At 38.1% G+C, this 23,367-nt stretch overlaps 1 protein-coding gene and 1 long non-coding RNA gene across 7 annotated transcripts in view; one reads left to right on the top strand and one right to left on the bottom strand.

The window, feature by feature from the left end:
- Positions 1-12,670, top strand: part of LOC123814756 — a 29,604-nt gene extending 16,934 nt beyond the window's left edge. For all 5 annotated transcript variants that reach the window (XR_006784985.1, XR_006784986.1, XR_006784987.1 and 2 more), the window contains one exon: positions 10,432-12,670. This is a non-coding gene — a long non-coding RNA (uncharacterized LOC123814756). The remainder of the gene's footprint in view (positions 1-10,431) is intronic.
- PLCB1 (phospholipase C beta 1) overlaps positions 1-23,367 on the bottom strand; it is a 651,009-nt gene that overhangs the window by 78,207 nt on the left and 549,435 nt on the right. For both annotated transcript variants that reach the window (XM_045832721.1, XM_045832722.1), the window contains exons 25-27: positions 21,609-21,662; positions 17,981-18,200; positions 15,164-15,344 (exon numbers count right to left, since the gene is read on the bottom strand). In XM_045832721.1, coding sequence (XP_045688677.1) covers positions 15,164-15,344; positions 17,981-18,200; positions 21,609-21,662 — 455 coding nt within the window. The remainder of the gene's footprint in view (positions 1-15,163; positions 15,345-17,980; positions 18,201-21,608; positions 21,663-23,367) is intronic.

Genomic DNA, 23,367 nt, shown 5'->3' with positions numbered 1-23,367 from the left:
AACCAGTTCCCTGTTCCCTTGCTCCCAGAACACACATCTTTGTCTACACTATTCAGTGTAGCCACAACCCAACAAATATTTATCAAGCACCTACTAATCCCAGGCATCATCCTAGAAACTCTGAGGTAATGTCCAGGCTTTCTAGGTCTTGTTACTCAAAGTGTGGCCGTGGACCAGCAGCATTGGCATTGCCAGAGATCTCATTAGAAATGCAATTTCTCAGGCCCCAACCCAGCCCAACTGGAAGTCAAAATCCTGTTTTAGAAATCAAAAATAAGATTTCCAAAGCTAAAATGGTATTTTAACAAGATTCCTAGGAGATACTTGTGCATGTAATGATTTGAGAAGCACTGGATTATTGAGAAAGATGGAAACAATTTAGAAGAAGCCCTCTGCTATAGACCAAATGTCTGCATCCCCCACCCTTAAGTTCCTATATTGAAATCCTACCCCTCAATGTGGTGGTGTTGGGAGATGGGGCCTTTGAGAGTTCATTGGTCACAGAAGTGGAGCCCTCATGAATGGGATCTGTGCCCTTACAAAAGAGGCCCTACAGAGCTCCTAACCCATCAGCCATGTGAGGACACAGAGAGAAGATACCCATCTATGAACCAGGAAGTGGGCTCTCATAAGACACTAAATTTGCAGGTGCCTTAATCTTGGGCATTCAGCATTCGGAACTGTGAGAAATAATCATTTGTTGTTTAAGCCACTCAGTCTATGGTGATTGTACAGCAGCCCAAACTAAGACACCCTTCTCAAGTTCTCCCTTCTCTGGCTCAAAAGATCTTTGGAACTTGATCTGCATTTTCTTCATTACCCCAAACTCAGCTTCCTCATGTGTGACACGGGGATGACATTTCCCTCCAGGAGTGGCTCTGAAAGCTGAGAGAAAACATCTTAATAGACCACATCACAGTTTCTCAACTTGGTTTCCTTACCCTTCCACCAAAGAGAAAGGCTCTTGCCTGTGTTTTCATCCTGTCTTCTCCCACCTACGGCAGGACCTAAGCCACCATTTCACTTCCTCCTATCACACTTCCTTCTGCACCAGACACACTCCCTTTCCATAAAGACACATCTCTTTTCCTTATCCTGAGAACCCTGAACTTTTTTTGCTCCATCTTTGACCTTCCTTTCACTTCTGTCCTTAAAATGGAAGACCAATTGCTGCTTCCACAGCTGCAATGCTCCACCCCCTACCCTCCAACCCCACCATCTCACTTCCACCCTGGCCTCTGGAACTCACCTCATTTTAAGATTATAAAAACCTTGTGTGTTATTAAACTTAGTGGCCATTTCTCAGGACTTAACTTTTATTATTCCAGACATGCAAAACTTTTCTTAGTTCATGGCACTCTTAGGATCTCATTAATTTTTTCACGGCACCCTTGGGCTAAAAGAAATAATTAGGTGCAAACAACTTAATAGTAATACTTTGCACAGTGTCCAACAGATGTTGCTCTGTTCTCCTTAAAAAATGTAAACTGCCCCACAATTCTGCTGTGAGTTCAACACACTGCCTCAGGGTACCTTTGCACACAGGTCAGGAGTCATGACTTCGTCCTCGCAAAAGCATGCCAGTTGCCAGCCACTCTCATACCAAGCTCTCTTTCCTTAATTTGTAGGATCTCCAGCAGTTACCATGGCCACTCCCTCTCTGACTCCTTTAGGGGTTTCAATTCATGTTGGCACCATCAAATGCCTTTGATCGAGTCTAGCTGAAGATGGCTTGCTAGTATGTCAACATTTTTACAAGCAGGTTTAGGACTTGCCTCTCACAGAAGACAAGTAATTGTCTTTTCCCACAAAGCTCCATCATTCACTTCGAAAGTGGACATTGCCTGTGATTTCCCTCCTGCCTCCTGGGCACTTTATCCATCTAATGAGTCATGAAGACTTTGTCTTTTCTTCTGTCACCTTGTATCCCATGGCTTTGAGTTACCAGCCCTCTGGTATGGGTTTTCATTACCTGTGGGTTGGACTTGGCGAGTATTCCCTGCTGTCCTCAGTCAGTCTCTCCTTTGTCCTTCCATTCCATCCCAAATATTCTTCCCTTTGGTATGTACCAAATCATTAACTAGCTCTCTGTTTGCAAATATGTTATGTGCCAGCATTACATTTCCTTTCCTTATCAGCATTCAGCATACCCAATAAACTAGGCAGTATTTTGCTCTCAGAACTTTCCAGGCATATACCTGTTTCTATACTTTTTCTCATGCTATTCTTCCACTTGATGACATTTCCATTTGAATGGGAGGCAGCACAGATATAGAACATTCCCATGATTAACATTCTATTGGACTGTGCTGCTGTAACTGCTTCTGCTATAAAAGTGGGTACCAGCCAAGATTTCCCCTGGTCCACACCCTTCTCCTTTCTAAGTCAGCCTTTGGTAATTTTCCCCTTTGGTTGCCCAGGTAACTGCAAGCCTTGGCACCTTGACTGGATTTTTCTATATCACTAATAGGTATTTATACTTGTGTATGCATGCTTTATTATTGCTCCCCAAAAGGACACTACTCCTGCAATCTCTTTTTCCTAACAATTTTTGGAATCCCAGGTTCTACATAAAATAAACACTCAAAAATATTACCAATGAAATCATTTAACTCTTAAAACCACACTGCCCTTGTCCTTGGTGATAGCTATGGAAAGTCATGTCCAAGCCATGTGCTATCATATTGGAAATACTTTCAAAACTATATAATTTTCATATTTAACAAGCTCAGTTTTATTCTTTCAAGAACAAATGCCTTATTTTGAAATCCAGGTGTATTTTTTAATGTAGTTTTTGCATTCAACTGACAAAAATAGTGCTTCCCTAAAATCTTAAGGAATATGAGTTTTAAAAAGAACACCTCTGTGTTTAACAAGACACATCTGGAAAGGCTCTTCCACTGTGCTCAGTTCCTCTTGGCCTCCTCTACTCTCTTACAACAGACCCATCCCTGTAACATTTGGCCCTTTCCAGACATTTTCAAAAGACAATTACTCTTACTGTAACTCTGCTCTTACAGCATTTACGGTTTTCATTTAAACTTCTTCTATTTAAGGTCTAGGAGACAGAATAATTAAGATCATGACTGCTTAATAATATGCCACTATAGTCAAACTCACATTAAATTATCAATAGGATTATATATGTACTTGAACAATGATTAAAATAAAAAATAAAAAAGGATTATATATGTACATCAATAATTTATCTCTTGATTACCCTAAAAAGAGCATTTAGGGTTCACCTACAGTTTTCTCTCCCCAACACTACTTTTCCTGGAAGATCTTCCTCTGCTTTCTGAGAACTGGCTCTGTTTTCAATGTGGTTTCAGTAGGAGCTGCCTTATTCTTTATCCCCAACCCCACACAAAGTGAGATCAGTCATACCCTGACTTTGGCCGTAGGGGACTGGTCTAACATTACAAGTTTGGCCAATCATATGACCCTAGCCAGGCTTTTCCCAAGATTTTTCCAACCTGTCACTGGAGAAAGAAAGCAACTTAGAAGGGATCAGTGTCTATATTTTCTGAAAAGGGGAAGCCCATATACTGCTTTGGAAAAGAATTAATACTAATGATGACAGAAAAAGAGAGCAACTGACAAGGAGAAAGCAAAGGCAGAGGAAGAGATGGGTTGAAAGAGAAAAAGGGAGGGAAGGAGGAGCGGGGAGAGAGTGAGCGAGCTATAAAGTGGTTTCTGGCATTCATCTCTCAATCTTTTCCTTTCCCCTGGTTTAGACAGTCAATTCTTTATCAGGTGATCTACCCTGTATGTTTCTATATATATTCTTTTTGTCTAAGACAGTCCACTATGAGTTTCTGTCAATTACAACCATGAGAATCCTAACAACAACAACAACAAAACAGAAATAAAAAATTTAATACCCCCCAAGCAAGATGGAGGAAACTCTGAGTTTTGTGCCCAGGGTTCTATTGCATGAGATTTAAAAATAGGACAAAGGAAAGAAATTTTTTACACAATAAGTAAAGTGCTTTTTTAACTGAAGGATACATTCACTTTTGGTGTATTTATCAACAGACAGGCTCTACTAAAAGACCCTATCAATTGCATGTTGGCTAAAAAACTCACTGAAGATACAAAATAAGAAAAAATTAGTTTAAAACTCCTAGAAAATAACAGAAGAGGGTACGCGATAAACTGAAATGCAGTAGACAGCATTTAATTTTAACTTTTAATATGATTTTTTCTGGTCCAAAGGAGTAGATGAATTTCAATAATTTTGCTTGTCTGTTTACCATTCATAACAACTCTCCAAGTTAAATGTTCCAAACCTTTTAAGGGAAGCCACAGGGGAAAATAATTTCATGCTTGTTCTTAAATCCATGCTGAATTTTACTTGGTTTAGTCATTTGAGGGTGAGAGAATGATTTTTGATGAAGGAGAAAAATTTCTTGACTCTAACTCCAAAGGGATAAAAAAATGTGGACAGAATTGACATCTTTGGAGTCTCTTCTAAGAAGGACAATTTTGGAAAATGGGCAAAAAGTCAAGTATTGTATGTTCACACTTCAGACACAATTTAATCTTTCTTCCCATTCCTCCACTATGGAAAAGATAGCTCCTTCTTTTCTTTTTGCTAGTCAAAACACCCATGGTGAGTTTTGACTATAAATTGTTGTTCTTCTACAAAGAATTTATGATTCTTCTAAACTAAGTAATGACCTGTACCATAGATTCTATGGACTGAATACATTACTGACAATTTAAAAACAAGGTGGATGTTTATACTGGGGTGTATCCTGGCCATTCAAATTGGGAAATATCCATTTATTCATCAACCAATATTTACTGAGCACCTAGGCAGTAGTAGACACTGTGCTAGGGTGGATGGCCCAACTGTGAGCTGAGAGACAGGCCCTGTCCACAAGGAGCTGGCAGTCTCCACCAGCTCTCTTTTCTTTTTGCAAGGAAGACAAATTCTTAGACCAAAAGGGTAACCATCTTGGTCATTCTCTGAGATATTCTTTTATACCTATAAAAAGTTTTAAATTTCTATAGCTCAACAAAATTAATAGCTTCTTATTTTCGTGTAAATGTTTAAAAGATACTTGGAATGTTCCTTTTCTTGTTACGCAAAGAAATAAGGTAAAAATCTGACCAACATTCTTAGTCAATGTCAATAAATTGGCCCAGTGAATGTGTAATATTTAACTTATTTTTCACTTTTAAATTATGGTAATGTAAATGTCAGCCCTTTAGCTTTCTGGGCAATATAAATGGATCAATGTAACATACCCCCTTGAATGATATTCTGGGATTCTTTTATGAGGCTATCAACAGGAAATAGCTTCAAACTTCTTTTTAAAAAATCAAGAAATTTGATAAAGGGAGTTCTAGTTGTTTTATCTCATTTAATCAGTCTAGATGATGCTTGCGTTTTGTCAAATCAATTCTTTGGGCATTGTTTCCTTGTTACCAGTATAATACAGAAACTAAATTATCTCCAAAGTTCCTTGACAAATTGCAGAATTATTCTATGGCTATAAGTGTTTTTAGGATTCAATAGTGGTCTAAAATATCCTGCAAATAGCAAAAAGTAAGGATTTATGGACATAAAATATTTATTTTATTGATAAAGGTAACTTTTATGAGAAGTTTCACTGAAAATGATTCATTTATAGTTTTAGGTAAAAGTTTATAGTAAAGCAAAAAATTATCCCTTTTTAAGTATAAATGCTAATGAAGTTCTTACAGAAGTTATTGAAAAGTTGGTGTGGTGTCACAAATAGTATAATTATGGAATTATTGATTAAAATAAAATGAGAAAATGTTTGTATCTGACCAAGTCATATGAGATCATTATATTTCATTAAATCAAATGAAGGAAACTCAAGCCACTAAAATTTGGGGACAAGGCTTCATAATTCTAAAAGGCGTCAAAGCTATTTAATTAACAATAAATAAACAAACAATCCAGTAAAAAATGGGCAATGAACCTGAATAGATATTTTTCCAAAGAAGATATACATATGACTAATAGACATATGAAAAGATGCTCAACATTACTAATCATCAGAGAAATGCAAAATAAAACCACAATGAGAATTAACTCACATCTGTCAGAATGGTTACCATCAATAAATCAACAAACAACAAGTGTTGGATAGGATATGGAGAAAGGGGAAGCCTTTTGCACTGTTGGTGGGGATGCAGATTGGTGCAGCCATTGTGGAAAGCAGTATGGAGTTACCTCAAAAAATTAAAAATGGAACTGTCTTATGACCCAGCCATTCCATTTTTGGGAATTTATCCAAAGAAACCTAAAACACGAATTAGAAAGAACATAAGCATCCCTATGTTCATTGCATCACTATTTACATTTTCAAGATATAGAAGTAGGTGAAGTGTCCATCAGTAGATGAGTGGATAAAACAGCTATGAGACATTTACACAATGGAATACCACTTGGCTGTAAAAAAACATTTTACCCTTTGCAACAGCATGGATGGACCTGGAGAACATTATGCTAAGTGAAATAAACCAGTTAGAGAAAGACAAACCATATGACTTCACTCATAGGTGGAGTGTAATGAACAAACTGAGCTAACAAGCGAAATAAAGGCAGATTCATAGAAGGACAGCAGGCTGACAACTCTGGGTGTGGACATAGTGAGTGGGGGGATCAAGCAAAAAGGAAAAAGAACTCATGGACATGGACAACCATATGATGATTGTGTGTGGGTGGGTTGTACAAGGAGAATAAAAGGTAATGGAAAAATACAATATAAAAAAGGGAATGAATAAAATAAATAATTATTATTTACCACTCAGATGTAGGAAAGCAGCAATAATATTCAAACTGGAGGTTTTAAAATAATTACCAAGGGAGTCCTGGTTAAAAGAGACATGATTTGTCCTGTGGCTTATAACTAAAATAGCAATAAATCATGGGCTTAATATTTCAACAGTCTATTTGGAATCTAGACCCAGAGGAGCTGCCCATGAAGATAAATAACACAACATGCCAGCTACTTTTTTCTTTTTTTTATGGGGAATTTTAAAAAAGATTTTACTTATTTATTTTTAGAGAGGGGGGAAGGGAGGGAGAAAGAGAGGGAGAGAAATGTTGATGTGTGAGAGATACATCCGCTGCCTCTTGTACATCCCCAACTGGAGACCTGGCCTGCAACCCAGGCATGAGCCCTGACTGGGAATTGAACTGATGACCCTTTGGTTTGCAGGTCAGCACTCAATCCGCCTGAGCCACATCAGCCAGGGCTACTTTTTTTCTTAATGCAAAATATATCATTTCAGCATCCTTCACTTACCAGATGGAATGCAATGAGTGCTGTAATTCCAGAGGGCACAAACTAAATTATCTGACTTGTGGGTTCTATTTTGGAATTTTCCTTTCAGCAGAATATGTCCTGCTCCCCAAACTTTTTTAAGTTGATGCAAGTCAAAACTATTATTTTCTTTGCCTTTGGGGATGGTTCTGTTTACTGACATTTCCCCCCTAATCATACATAAACAGTCACTAATTAGCACATAAAAATATATTAAGATTTACATTGTGCATGCACACAAAAGAAAAACCCAACTTGAAATGTTTATTGCTTTAGCTGAAATCTGTAATCATTGTTTTGAAAGGTCTGAGAGTTGGATCATTTCTGTATTCTATGATTTAAGTGAAACTAGCCAGAGAGAAACTTTATAGGCATTCTTCTATAGGCTTTTTATTTTAGAAACGAGGATGCAGGCACTCAAGGGGTAACATGTATTAGCTGAAGTTACATAACTAAAAATGGAAGTCATGTCTCCTCACTCTAAATTCTGTGCAAATTGTCCTTCAGTAAAGAATCATGACTATGTTCTATGTTCAACACTGTGTTGTTTCCGTGAATGGTTTTATTGAATCTCATATCCACATGATAAGAACTGTATGTGGATTTTGCAAAAAAAAAAAGGCCCTAATTCTCCACCACTCTCTGTATTGACCTTCTTTGCAATGGGACTTGCAGCTCCCCTAAACAAAAGATAGCATCAATTTCCATATCTCTTGGATCTGGTCAAGTCTTTTTTTTTAAGTTTAATTTTTTTTCAAATTTTATATATTTTTGTAGGAGAACCTTTTTTTTTAAGATTTATTTATTTATTTATTTTTTAGAGAGGGAAGGGAGGGAGAAAGAGAGAGAAACATCCATGTGTGGTTGCTGAGGGCCGTGGCCAGCAACCCAGGCATGTGCCCTGACTGGGAATCAAACCTGTGACACTTTGGTTCGCAGCTCGCACTCAATCCACTGAGCTACACCAGCCAGGGCAAATCTGGTCAAGTCTTATGACTTGTTTAGGCCAAAGCAGAAAGAAACAATATTTCTTAAGAGACCTTGCACTCTTCCACTTACTCTCAATTGAATGCCTTTCTCAGTTCCACATGAATAAGCCTAGGCTAGCTTGTTGGATGCTGAGAGATGTGCATCAGTCATCTATGTTGACCCAGCTGATGGTCAGTCAGCCAACCTCCAGAAGCAGAGCCCCTAGGTAACTGGCATTTGAACCAAAGACACATAAATGAGCTCAGCCAAGACCATAAGAACCATCCAGGTCAGTTGAACTCTAATTGCTACACACGTAACCATGAGATAAATAAATGGTTGCTGTTTTAAGCCAATAAATTTTAAGATGTTTGTTGTGCAATGGAGCTAACTGATAAACATTGGAATAAAGTAGGTCTCAAGTCCACAAACTGTATTCTTAATGGCGGTAAGCCCCTTGGCAGGGACCACATTTAGGCTTTGTCACACAGAATCCCTCCACCAGTGTGAAGACCACAGTAGACCCTCAATAATTTTAAATGGGTGAGTAAATGATGATATAAGCACACTCTACACTCTCTAACTTGCCCAACCTCCTAAAATAATAAATAAGAAAATATAGCATAAACTCTATGGGTAAAGAGACTAGGAGACATTCCAACATAAAAATAGGCAATGGATGTGAACAGGAAGTTTGTGGAAAAAAAGAAATACAAATGGCCAATAAACGTATGTAAGTATGTTTATTTTTGTTTATAATTAAAGCAATGAAATTAAAAATAATACCATTTCAAACTCTATATATTATCATTTCTAACTATATGTTACATGCAATATATGCATATTATATATGTAATATTTATAATATAATATAATGTAATTTGTATATATACATATATACAAAAATATATAGCTAGACATATACGTATATTACACCTGTATGTACGAAGTGAGCAAAAGTAGGTTTGCAGTTGTTTACATGGAAAATAATACAACAATCAATAAATAATAATATAAAAATAAACTCTTTTGTGTACTTAAAACTGTAAACCTACTTTTATCAATCCCTGTATATATATGTATATAAAAATATGCTTATTTTTACTCATAATTAAAGCAATGGAATTTAATATAATTTCTAATAATATATATAAATACCATATCTAACTAAATAAGAAATGCATGCATATATGTATATATCTATATCTATATCTATCTATCTATCTATCTATCTATCTATCATCTATCTATCTGTCTATCTATGTGAAGGTCTTTCCAGAACTCCAGCCATTGTTAATGTATCAAGAATGGTTTGCATGACATCCATGTAACCTGGCAGCCAAGGAGAGTGGACTGGAATGTGCATGTGTGAAAAACAGTGACTTCACTTTATAGTCAGTGGAGACAATATACGCCACTGAGTGAGCATGTGTACTGTGTGGCCATCACATTCAAAGTGACTGAGCGAGTAGAGCAATGAGTCTTCTCAAATTTTGCATTAAACTTGAGCATTCCTCCATGGAAACTGTTCAGATGATTCAGTGGCTGCAGCTATGGGCAACCAGTGATTGGCAGCTTCATCAGAACAACATGCCCACTCATGCACCATGTTTTGTGCAATCTTTTGGCAAAATATTAAGTCACCCAGGTGACTCAGCTTCCCTACAGTCCAGATTTGGTGCCCTGTTACTCCTGGTTCTTCCCAAAACTAAAATCACCTTTGAAAGGGAAGAGATTTCAGACCATTGATGAGATTCAGGATAATATGATGGAGCAGCTGATGGCAATTGGGAGAACTGTGTCAGGTCCCAAAGTGCCTGCTCTGAAGGGGACTGAGGTGTCATTGTCCTATGTACAATGTTTCTTGTATCCTGTATCTTTTTCAATAAGTGTCTCTATTTTTCATATTATATGGCTGGATACCTTCTGGACAGATCTGTATATGTATATATGTGTATATATGTAATGATATCTAAACATATACATGCATATACACATGTATGCAAAAAGAAAAATATCCATTCCATTATGGTTACACAATGATGATCAGGGAAACTGACAAATAAGAACATATTTTGACAATTATGTCATTCCTTATTTTAACTCTAAAGTCTTTTATTTATTTATTTATTTTTGGTCATTTCTTCCTTGGCAGAGAATGTAAAATTTTGGGGAAAGCTGTATCATTTACTTCTCAAGACAAATGAGCCCATGTCAAAGTCAGAATATTGGAAGAAGACAGAGAACACTACCACTCCTATAGCAGAGACATGTGCTGACACTACAATTACTCCTGGTTCATATACTTCAGATGGGCAACCAAGAAGGGAGAAAATTCGAGGTTGGCTCCCAGACAGGCAGTGACAGCAAATGCTGGTGATAGAAGTCATCAAAAGGAAGATAAGGAGCCCCCTCAGGCTATAACAAGATGTCAAAAAATGCAATACACACTTATGTTTGAACTCATGATCTCCTAGACAATTTATGTATTGTAAAAAAAAGAAAGAAAGAAAGAAAAGAAAGGCCAAAACAATGCTTTATATATATCACCTCATTATTTCTTCTTATGGTTTAATGAAGTAAAAATTATTCTCATCTTCAAGGCACAAATGAAGAAACACAGCTACTCAGGTGGGGAGCAGTGCCCAGAAATGATGAGATTTGGCACAAGTCCTGCACACATCACCACTCACATCCTGATGGGCCTTCAATTCATACTGATCAACATTCCCGGAGAGCTTTCACTATGAAACACTGAATTGGCAGGGCATTGGGGCACTCAGGTGGATGGGTACTGATATTGATTTGGGGCCCACAAATGATTGCTAGTGGAACAGGCAGAAGGATGTATAAGAAGAATATGAGCTACTAAGGTCAATGTGAAGGAAGAGAGAAATGAATGGGATTAGAACATGTGAGAGATTAAAATACAAGAGAAGAGAAATGGTGGGAAGTAAAGCCAAACAGAACAAGCCTATGCATAGGATAAAGAGTGCCGTGACTGTGAAAGAAAGTGAGTAAATCTTTTCTTGAAGCCACTGGAAAGAAAGGGGAAGTGAGAAGACAAAACGTCAGTCCAAGCCCTGCTGGGACTGAGGAGCAGCCCCATGGACCCCATGATCCCCTCGCACCAGGCTGAGGGTGTTGAGCCTTGAATGGGATGCTGTGGCTGATTATTGAAAGTGATGCAGAACCCTCAGGGGGATCCTTTAAGAATTTTGTGCACTTACCAAGGTCAGTTTAAAATTAAAACTTAAACTTAATGATAAAGACAAGACTTAGGGTCAACCTATGGCAGTTGATTAAACAAGTTAGAGCCGATTCCCCCACTCGGTAGCTCTTCCCTGGAACAGAGTCCTTAACTGGAGTCCACAGACCCTCACAATATCTACAGAAATGTTTCAGGGGCACAGAACTTAAATGCGGTTGAGGAAATTACACCTTCTTTTTCACTCACCTCCACCTGAAAGTAACCATTTCCTTTCTTGTGAATTTAGACAGGAAATCAAAGCAGTGATTTCCATAGGAACTGTGACTTTGTCACCAATAGATACTCATCCAGCTTGATGATCAAGCTGTCAATAGTGCAGAACACACTCTATTTCCTATCTCAACTAAAAGGAATTTTATTCTATTCTTTTTGAGCAAACATAAGAATTGATAACTCTAAAACTGTGCTTCTTCAACTAGGACATGTAACAGGTCATCTGAGACTCCTATGAATGCAAGTTGTGACCTAGCAGGTCTGGTGGGACCCGAGAGGCTGCATGCTTAACGAGCTCCCAGGGGGCTGATTAGGGGACCAGACTTGGAGTCACCAGGCTGCTGTTATTTGTACGGGGAACTTTAAAGATGAAGATCCTTACTTGGACAGATATAAACAAAAGTATTTGAAGGTGTAGAGCCTATGTCACTTGGTATGCATTTTACACCTCACATGATAATATGAACAATTACTTAAACATGTTCTCTTCATGTTAATCAGTATATAGAGTTAGGCAAATTGTTCTCTCAAGTGTGTTTTCTTATCAGTTTGTTGATACCTTTATTGCTTCATTTATCATGTGGTAATATAACTGTTTATAATAAATGTTCCCCAAGTGTGTGGTGACCACGTCTTCTTCATCTTTACCTCCACTGTCTTTCACAGTGTTTTGTAAATATTAACTTTTTAATGAACATTCAAAAGGGAGCTTACCAATGCCATGGTTTCCTTCTACATCCCTGAATTGCACACATTGGAAATGTACAATCCTTAACCAAAACACATTTGTGTTTAATTCCCAAAGCAACTTTGGATGATAAATTTTTTTCTGTTTCATTTTCCTCATCACCCAAATACTCCTTTTTACTTGGGGCCTACTCACTTTTTAATTACATTTGCATTTATCTAATTCAGCCTAAAATGCCTGTTCATAATTCAGAATTGACAGTAATAAGATTTCTCAGTAGAACAACTTCTGGTTTTTACAAATGGAGTTGATAGAAAGTTCTGATACACACATTATCTAAAAGGCTCATAGTTTGTGGATGCTCACAGTTAGTGAGTGCTCCCAAATAGGCATAAAATAAATTTGGTTTGGTTCTAAATCCAAGATGCTTGGGGCTTAGCCCTCTTAACAAAGGCATGTGTCCGAAGGCACCGAGGTTTTATCTGACATCCAGATCCACAATTTAAACACAATTGAACTGGACACTTGAACTGAGTGAACTGCATGGCATGTGAAATAAATCTGTTAAGGAAAAAAACAGAGAGAGATGCAGTATCCCAGTCCTCATAATGATGGAGTTGGCTGTGTGCTCTAAGTAGATGTGTGGTCATTTTGATAACCTTGGCTTGAAATCTGAACTAGTGGAAGCTTCTGCATTATGATTTTGAAGCAGGGGCTACAGAATCAGAAGATCAAAGGTTCAAATCCCAACTGTACTACCTTCTAGTTGTGAAACCTTGGGAAAGTTACTAAACTTCTTGGTAAGATTTTTTTTTTTAATCCCTACCCCAGGATATGTTCATTGACTTTAAAGAGAGAGGTATGAGGGAGAGAGACAGAGAGAGAGAGTGAGAGACAGAGAGAGAGAGTGAGAAACATTGATGTGAGAAAGAAACAGAGTAGTATCAATCAGTTGCCTCCTGTACACACAGAAAAGGGGGATGGAACTTGCAACCTTTTGATGTACGGGCTGATATTCCAAACTACCTGAGCCGCCTGGCAGGGCTTGGTAAAAATGTTAATCTGCCAAACGGACTGACAATAGTACCAACTTCCAGTGGTTATTATGAGAGTGAAATTGGACAATTCTTGTAAATGGCTTAGCACAGTATATGGCCCCATGGTGGGTGCTCAATATATGCTAGTATTTTAATTTTTATATTATTATTATTTTATCTCCTGGAATACTAGGAATGGTATACTGGAGAAAGTCAGATGGTAGTGGTTGTCACTGGGTCCCAAAGCCATCATCTCCCATTAAAAGGTGCTTTGACCTTCTCAGGTCTGTCAAGGCAATCCCGTTCTCACACTGAACCTGACTGCTGCCCCGATGGTCTTTAATGGCTCAGATCTTATTTTAGTGGCTCATAGACAAGGTGGCCCATCAAAATCATGTGGAGCTTGTTAAAGATAAACTTTGAGTCTCCCACTGAGGTGTGGGACAATGGGTCTCAAAGTGCAGCCCTGGGACAGAAGTGTCGGCATCAGCAGCCTTCCAAGGGAAGCCTGCTGACCTGGAAATTCAGGGTGGGACCCCATGATCTGGGTAATGAGCCCTCCAGGTTACTCTGATGCATGCCGAAGTTCACAATAACTGACCATGTAGAATATGATTTTAGATAAGCTCCTCTTGTGACTTAGCCTTGCTCATTTGCATACTGTCGTGGGAACCAGTACTAGAACAACAGAATTGCACTTTATCCAGGCTAAACCATCTCCTGGCATCCAACCTACCAGCAGAGACAGCTCAGAATTCTCTTCCATGGGCCCACCTCCAGAGAAGAAGTGGGCAGGTCATGCAAACACCTGCCAGGGCTCATTTCCTCTGGGGACACTGATTTCTGTTAAGCTCAATCCTTTGTTGTATTTTAGACACAAGCTTGTTTTTAAGGTCACTTTATTGATTGATTCATTTATTTTATCACCAAACATTTATCATGTCCTTACTATGTGTCAAGGCATCAACAACAATGGAAAAAATGTCATACTTCATGAGAAAACATTTTAGAAGACAAAACTGATCATTAACAGAGATGGTGGCATTTTCTTTCCCTGGGAGCCTCAGCAAGTGGGTAGACAGCACTCCATGTTGACCATTTTGATACGGCCTTTTCTAAATGTAGAAGAGTGGACTGTGTGATTTTTTTTTTAGCTTTTGAAAATCCCAGAGATACAAAAAATATTGAACATGTATTTGCAGCTTGTTCTTAATTTTCTTAAAGTGTTTTCCAATTGCTTGTGAGATTTCAAGGAATTGAAATAACCCCAAAATAAGTCAGTGAAAATAAAAGCAATAAAACATAGCCTCGTTAGGGAACAGAGAGGAGCTTGGTAAAGATGCAGGAATAGTGGGCTCATAACATATTAGTGTGTGCAATTTCCACTTCTAAGAAATGGTGATTTTGTGGCTTTTTAAAGCCTAGGTATTGAGTTTTGATTGTGCTTGTAAGTCAGTCATGTGTTAAATCATATGTCATAATATGGATCTGGAAAATGCATCTAACCTTTCTCTATAACCTGGCATCAAGATAATATTATTGGGGGGAAAAGCAAAAGGAAGCTGCCAGCTTGACCTGCCATGGTCTCCCTTGAAGTTATCCAAGGTTTTCATTAAAAGTTTTCTGTAGAAAACAGGGTTCCGGCCATACAAACATAAATCATGTTTCTCAAGCTTACCAGTTTAATATGTTCTCGCTTCTGGTATTTTTCACTGTAATACTGTTCTTGTCGAAGATTAAGCAGTTGCTGTTGTTGTTTATCCTTCAAGTCTATTAACTTTTGGGTCATTTCGGCATCCAGGGCAGCAAGGTCCTGCTCAATGGCTGATGAGCCGTGGTCAGGGCTGCTGGGCTCTGATCTGCAGGGACACAGAGCTGGATTCACAAAACATGCAGGTCATGGTCAGGTGGGGGGTGGGGGTTCACCAGAGTTCCTCCCGGAGAGCACTGTGTTTGAATGTATTTCGATAGTCCACTTCAGGTACAGGCTGCAACCCCGAGGACAAGACATTTGTTTAGACCAGTCAGTATGTGCCAAGCACTTTCTACTTTACAAGAGGATTTTCCAACAACCCAGCGAGTAGTATGTGCCTCTTCAGTTAACATCTGAAGAAAACAGGCTTGATGAGACAATGTGCCTAAGGCCACTGTGTGGGGAGGCTGCAGTGCAGCTCACCCGGGGACAGACTCCTAAGGAAAAGCAACATCTGTGTTCCTAAGTACGGCGCGGAATCATTGCACACCAGTATCTGGACAGAAAATAACCTTATACGATCTGCTCTTCAATTATGTGAAAAGCTCAGGTGAGATGATGGATATTTGAATAAAAAAACTAATGAACATTATGTCCATTTATAACTCTGAGCTATTTTCAGAATTTTAATGTATATCAATGGGGTGGGAGATGGACAGATATACTCAGGCCTCAGTGGCTTTGTCTCTTGAAGGAAAGTTTCTTCTCATATGTCTTTTGATAGTAGATGCTTAGGGGTTTTTGTTTTTGTGTTGAGGGAAAGTATAAAAAAATAACCAAAGGAACAACGTTTCTGCATCTATTGTAAAAACAGAGTTGAAAATATCCCATTGCCTAATGTTCCCTGTTTAATATCCATGAGATGAATTCTTTTGTAATTTAATACTGGGAAAATGTTTGTCTCTCTTAGAAAAGCCAGCAAGTTTCCTTTAATCAAATAAGGAGAATTGTCTAACCCATATTTCCTTTTCCCAGAAGCTAAGGGCTAAATTCAGTGTTCAAGGATAGAAATTACATTAAATTATTGGTGCTGTCCAGTAGAAATATAACATGAGCCACGTATTTAATTTTTTCCTCACACATAATTTAAATTTTTTAGTAGCTACCTTAAAAAGTAAAACAAAATGTATGAAATTAATTTTAACAATATATTTTATATAACCTAATATGCCTCTAATAGTATGATATCAACATGCAATTAAAGCAAAATACAACCAGAAATATTGAATAAAGAACAGTCTCACAGCAGCCAGAGGGGAGGAGGGAGGGGGGATAATAGGGGATAATGGGGGGGGTGGGGGGAACCGAGGAACATGTATGAAGGACACATGGACAAAGCCAAAGGGGGTGGGATTGAGGGCGGGAAGTGGGGATGGGGGGGCATGATGGGGTGAAAATGGAGACAATTGTACTTGAACAACAATAAAAATAAAATAAAATAAAATAAAATCAATGTAAGTCCATAAAAAAGATGTGTTATTTTATATTCTTTTCTTTTTAAATCAAGTCTTTGAAATCCAGTATGTATTTTATATTTACAGCACATTTCAATTTCTATGAGCCACTTCCCAATGGCTCAACAGCCACTTGCAGCAAGTGACTCCTGTACTGGACAGCAGGTCTAGAGAGCTGGTAGCCCCTCAGTCCGTGTGTATGTTGTTTTTCTTTTTCTATTTTCATAAGATTTTTACACACATCTTCTACAAGTTACTTCAGCACTCTTGGAAGTTTGCAGGATAAGACTTATAAGTAAATAAATATGTGAATAGACAAATGACTACATATATATCACTAAAAGGGAAATTTAGGAAAAGTTTTAGACCAAGCTTTCTCGAAACTGCTTGTGTAACTGTGGGTAAATGTTAATGCCTTTAGCTTCCCGCTTCTTCCCTGGAAGTTTGCTTAGAATGCTTCTAAGGCAAGTCCAGCTCTACAAAATAATGATTTAGTTGCTTCATAAAACACTAGTACTATGTTTTGATTGTGCTTTATAATCACATGTTAAGTCTTATGTTCATAATATGAATAGGAAAAATTCACCTTACCTCTCCCTATAACCTGGCATCAAGATAATTCAGTAAAGAAGTGAAAGGAAGGCTGTAGTTCAGGCCCTCTGACTCAGCTCACCCACAGGTAGCTTCCATGCTCACATAGTTCCTGGAGTTACCATATCAGCTACATGGGGGTGATAACTGTATAGACTGTGTTAACTGCTGTGTCCCCGGGGCATACAGTTGACACTCAATAAATATTGGTTGAATAAATATGTAAGAGATGCTTCTCTCCATCAAGTCTGGGTGAATGGAGCTATAGGGTCCCATAGATCCAAACACAAGAGTTACCTGTGCAGGGCTTTGTAGGTTTTGGATGGTGCGGCAAAGTGGGGACTTCTTTTTCCTGTATGACAGGCTGTCTCTTCAAGTAGGTTCTAGGTATACAGAAAATTTTCATACCCACCACATTGGCCACTGTAATATGAAAGTCAGCCAACTGATATTGGGCTCATAGGCTAGACCTCAAGGGTAGAACTTCCTGCATATCTGTTCTCATAATTTGGTCAAATAAAGAAATTCGGTCCACAGGCAAATCTGCACTGAGGTGACAGAGGAGCCATAAAGAATGGAGGGAGTGGGGTGGCTTTCCTTCTTGCAGCAGTATAGGTCCAAAATATGTTACAAAACATCAAAAATCCATGTAAATGCCTCTTCCTCATGTCATCAAACACACACTCATTCAACTTACTTTTTCTTACTATCCTTTTTGGCTGTCTTTTCCAAAGCTGCCCTCCTTCTTAAGTAGTCATTCTGAATTTCATTATATTTTGTAGTGTGTTCTTTGATAAGGTCAGTGGTTTTCTTGTGGTGTCTCTTAACCAGGTCTTTCATTTCTTTGTAGTGCTTCTTTTGAAGTTTTACAAATGATTTCTGTTGCTTTAGCTCTTCAATAGTCTGTGCTTCCACTTCTGCAACAAATGGGTAGAAAAGTTAACAGACATGGAAGGACCAAAAGTATAGATACAGAGAGGAGTAGTAACTGATTATTGAGCAATGTTTATCTAATCTAGTTAACTTTGTGACTATGTTAAGAAATTTCTCTAAGACTCAATTTCTTTACTTGTAACTTTTTAAAGAAGTCTGGGTTCCCTAGAAACAGAGCCCGAGAGGGGCAACCAGGTGCATGTGATTTACAGAGGGGTATCTCAGGAGGAGGGGAATGAGGGCAGCAGAGAGGGAAGGGGCAGTAGCTAAGCAACAATATGCTTTTAGCTGATATCTGGCTCCTGCCTGATTCAACTGGGAACTTTGGAGGGTGACTTGTACCACAGAGTCAGCCTCACCATGAGACAAGAATGTCAGCATTCTGTGTATTTGATGGGGGGGGGGCACATCTTACTGGAGAGGAAGCTTCCTCTGGGCTGAGGGCAATTATCAAGAGCAGGGGAAGCTATGAGCTGTTATTAACCAGCACTCACAACAGCTAGAGGATGGGCGCACCAGAGGGTAAAAGAAATGTGGGTGGGGCCCTATTAGCATCCACCTTAAGGATCACAGTACTTCCTTACTTTTTAGGGTTATTTTGATGATGAAATAGAAGAATTCATGCAAAGTATTTAACACAGTTTCTGGCAGTGTGCCTGTAGATACTTAACAAATAACTGCATAGTATCTACAGCACCATCTCTAAGGGGCACTGTTCACAGTACAGACACAGTAGGTTTGCATATTTATCACAATGCTCCAGTACAGAGCAATAAAGTAAAGGACAGTCCCTTAATGCGATTTTCCCAAAGGCACCATAAGTGTTAGTGGCATCTTAAATTACTACATATTTTATCCAATGCTGAGAAAACGTTTAATGTGAAAGAACTTGACCTGAAGACATTCTGTATTTTATTGACATATTTTATTAACTCTGGAAAATGCATTAGAAATATGTTAAGATTTTGGAAATTAAGATGCATCTTACAGTCCATGGAGTCTAACAGCAGGCCAGTGCTTTTCTTTCCTAGCCGTCCATGAACAGTCGGGTGCTCTAACTTTGATGGTGTCTTAACTGCAATGAATTATCATCTATTTGGACCTAGATTATGTCATAGGTCACATGTTCCCATGCTTTGGTTTGAACTTTCTGCTGCTGGGAACAAAAACATGTTATCATAAATATTTAGAACTGTCAAGAAATTCAGAAATAATATATGCCATGAATAGCAACTGACCTGAATAGAAAATGAGATATCTAGTGGATAAATGTTGAAATCAGAATAATAAATTATGTTCCTAAATGCTGAGGTCTTTAAGCATTTGCAACATGTTTTCTTTTTTTACTATGTGTCTATTCTCCTGACATTTGATTTCTTTTGATAAAGAGGCCAGGGAGAAAATCAGGTATATTTATTTAGTGGTTACCCTTGGGCCCAAATAGACTCATTATGTTGCATAATAACTTATTATACTAAGAATTTATAATCCTAAGGAATCGCTGCATTTTTGTCAACAGATTCAGTCCCACTTCTTTAAAACTGGTGTGCAGCACCTCGGCTATGGCAGGTTTAGCAACAGGGTTCAAAATGTTCCGATGTATAATCTTGACAAGTTCAAGAGAATATACTTTAAAAAAAGTCTGTGGATGAAAGGCTATTCTTTGAATATGCTCTTAAGTATAAAGGTAATGTTCATTATATAAAGAAACAAATATTACTCATAAACAAGCCACTCAGAGATAATCACTGCTAATATGTCAGTACACCCATTGCCTTTTTTCTATGCATTTATTTATTTTTATTACTTTTATTCTTTTAAAGATTTTGTTTATTTTTAGAGAGAGGGGAAGGGAGGGAGAAAGAGAGGGAGAGAAACATCCATGTGTGGTTGCCTCTCATGTGCCCCCAACTAGGGAACTGGCCCACAACCCAGGCATGTGCCCTGGCTGGGAATCGAACCAGCGATCTTTCAGTTCACAGGCCAGCATTCAATCCACTGAGCCACACCAGCCAGGGCCTATTTATTTTTAAACAATAATAGAATTATACTCTATTTATACTTCTGTCTCCTGTTTTATGTGTCAACATCGTATTGTTACTCAGGGAACTAAATCTTTAAAAACAAGTTTTTAAAAAATACATTCTTCAAATAATTTTCCTATGCATATTTTATGTGTTATTTTGGTAAAATGTAAATACATACATAAAGGTATGTAAATCATGAATGTTAAGGCCTGTGAATTTTCACAAAGTGAGCATGCTTCAATAACCATTACTCAGATCAAATAAGAATATTATCACACCCAGAGGCCCTCTTTTTGGTACCTGCTCCCTACCAAGCATAATCTACTCTGTTTCCAACAGCATGAATTAGTTTTCTTGTGTTTTAACTTTAGATGGAATCATCAAAAATGTGCTCTTTTGTGTCTGGCTTCTTTTCTTCCACATGATCCTTGTGCATCTTATCGATGTTGTATGTGGCTGTAGTTTATTATTCCCAGAGCTGCATCCAATTTGAGCCTGTGATGATACCACCATTTACTGACCCTCCTACTGTGTGTGGACAATGGGTTGTGTACGGTTGGGCTGTTACCAATGGTGCTGTTTTTGGTGAGCACCTGTGTACCTTTCTGTTACACATTGGGTCAAGTGTTATCACGGTTTTTCAAACAATACTACTTACTGCTAATTGTATTAAAAGCTTGTTCCAATTTTAGCTGCACTAGTTCATGGAACTAACCAAATATAAACTATTTCCAAATTGTACTGCAGTTTCCAAGCACTGTGTATTATTCCGTTGTCACAAATGTATCATATTCTGCATTTCTAAATTGCAGTTTATTGTCACTTTGGGAAGACATACATTTTTGTTAGTTGAGTCACACTTTCAGTATGAAATTATTTTTGGATGCTAAAAGAGCTATCTTGTGAAATTATTTATTTATTTTAAAAAGATTTTATTTATTTATTTTTAGAGAGAGGGAAGGGAGGGAGAGAAGGAAAGAAACATCTATGTGTGGTTGCTTTCTGTGTGCCCCACACTGGGGACCTGGTCTGCAACCCAGTCGACCTGGTCTGCAACCCAGTCATGTGCTCTGACTGGGAATTGAACCGGTGACCCTTTGGTTTGCAGACCACCACTCAATCCAATGAACCACTCCAGGCAGGGCAGAAATTATTTTTATAGCAACAGGATCCTATCTGCCAAGTATGGTTACTTCTCCATGATCACATCATGTAATGTGGCCTGAGCTAGGACTGTATATATCTACACATATTTTTAGATAAGAAATATTCATTGTTATCTTTCAGAGATAGATGGATATATTCTTCTTACACTCTGTAATATTCAGGTGCCTAATTCCATGGTGGGGGAAGGATGATATTTACCTGTTAAAACGCTTTGAATAAGATCTTCTGTTTTGGCAGGTGCCTTTACAGAACCTGAAATAAAAAGATAAAATAAATAGCCACTTTTAACTTTTTAAATTTTATTCTTCCTGTGAAAACAACATTTGGACCTTGAGTTTAAATGTCTTTAAGGAGAAATTACAAATTCTGAGAGACAATTACTCCAAAAAATCTTCTAAGAAATGTTCTCATTTTGTTACCTTGAAGCCAACAATTAAATGTGAATCTGTATGCTCCATTTACAGAGAAAAAGGATATTGCCTCTACTGAAAAAGTAATTCAGTAGAAGCAATACTAGTGCCACCTTTTGGCAAAATCAGGAATGGCAAGTGGTCATTTAAAAATCAAATGCTGACCAGTTGGCAGTAATAGTTGTTGCAGGCAAGATCCATTAGTGGATGCCAAAATCATTGGGTGAAAGTGTGAGGAGAACCAGGATGTTTGCATCATCTAAAAGTATCTCCCCCAATACATCCATTAACTATAAAGGAGAAAACCATAACTAGTGGAGGACCTGGCACGCATCACTTTAACTAAGTGATCCAACCTCACCAATGGCACCACATTTCAACATCAGGTACCCCTGATATGAGGCATTGAGAAGGGCGCAGCATCATTTCTATGATGTTCTTGCCAAAAATTCATAATTGTAACCTAATCATGAGAAAACATCAAGCTGGTCCAAATTGAGGGACATTCTACAAAATAACCGACCAGTACTCTTCAATAGTGTCAAGATCATGAAAGACAGGACAGACTGAGGGACTGCCTTAAGTTAAAGGAAAATAGGACACATGCCAGCTAAATACAGTGTAGGGTCCTGGGCTGGAACCTGGAACAATAAAAGGACGTTAGTGGAAAGCAGGTGAAGTTCAAACAAGGCCTGCAGTTCTGTTCAGGGTATTGTGACAAGGTTAATTTTCTGACCTGATAATTGTACATGATTCGGACAGATGTTAACACTGGGGAAGTAGAAATCATTTCTGTAATGCATTTTGTTCCATTTAAAAAGTGATCCTATAAGTCAAATTATTTCAACACATGAAGTTAAAAAAATAAAATAGTAACAGTAAATTCTCTTTTTCTCTCAAAAGCACAAAACTATATTTATTCATATATATTTAAATGGCTCATTTCTATTCAAGAAGCACTCAAAATGTTTGTGTTTGTTATATAAAAATCTTCATTTGAAAAATCTTCCTCTTCAGTCTTCATCTCACTATTACCAATCTCAACAACCTTCTTAAAAGCATAGGCCCCAGTCACATCTTATACAAACTTAATGTGATTTGCTCTTTTCAAAATCTCATTCTCCCCCATGAGAAATACCCCTCGGGTCCCAAGTGGAGGATCTGGATTTGGCTGCAGCCGTGCACTAGCATGACAAGAAAGGATGGAGACGTGAAGCTATACTTCCCCGTAAGAAAATTCTTTCGCCTTTTATTTACTTTATTGACCAACTCAACAAAAAGTTATTAAGCACATGCTATTCCTTAGCTCTTTGCAAAGGAAATGTCCGACTGAAGTCTAACCTGGGAACCCTACCATCTCCTGGGGTAACAGGACATGCTTATGACAGAGGGCTGCCTAAAGCAGTCTTAGGTTAAATGCCAAAGTGAGCAGCATTAAATCAAAGGGTTTTCCTGAGAAGTGAGACATGAGCATAGCTTTGGTAGAAGCACAGAAGCTGAAAGCAAGAGTTTTAGGATCACAGGGAGCTGTGTCAGTCCTGACATCA

The sequence above is a fragment of the Phyllostomus hastatus genome, unplaced genomic scaffold, assembly GCF_019186645.2.
Source record: "Phyllostomus hastatus isolate PE091 unplaced genomic scaffold, TTU_PhHast_1.1 phas_contig_17, whole genome shotgun sequence".
Classification (NCBI taxonomy): domain Eukaryota; kingdom Metazoa; phylum Chordata; class Mammalia; order Chiroptera; family Phyllostomidae; genus Phyllostomus; species Phyllostomus hastatus.
Note: the sequence above shows the minus strand (reverse complement) of the source record. Positions and strands in the feature narration are given on the sequence as shown.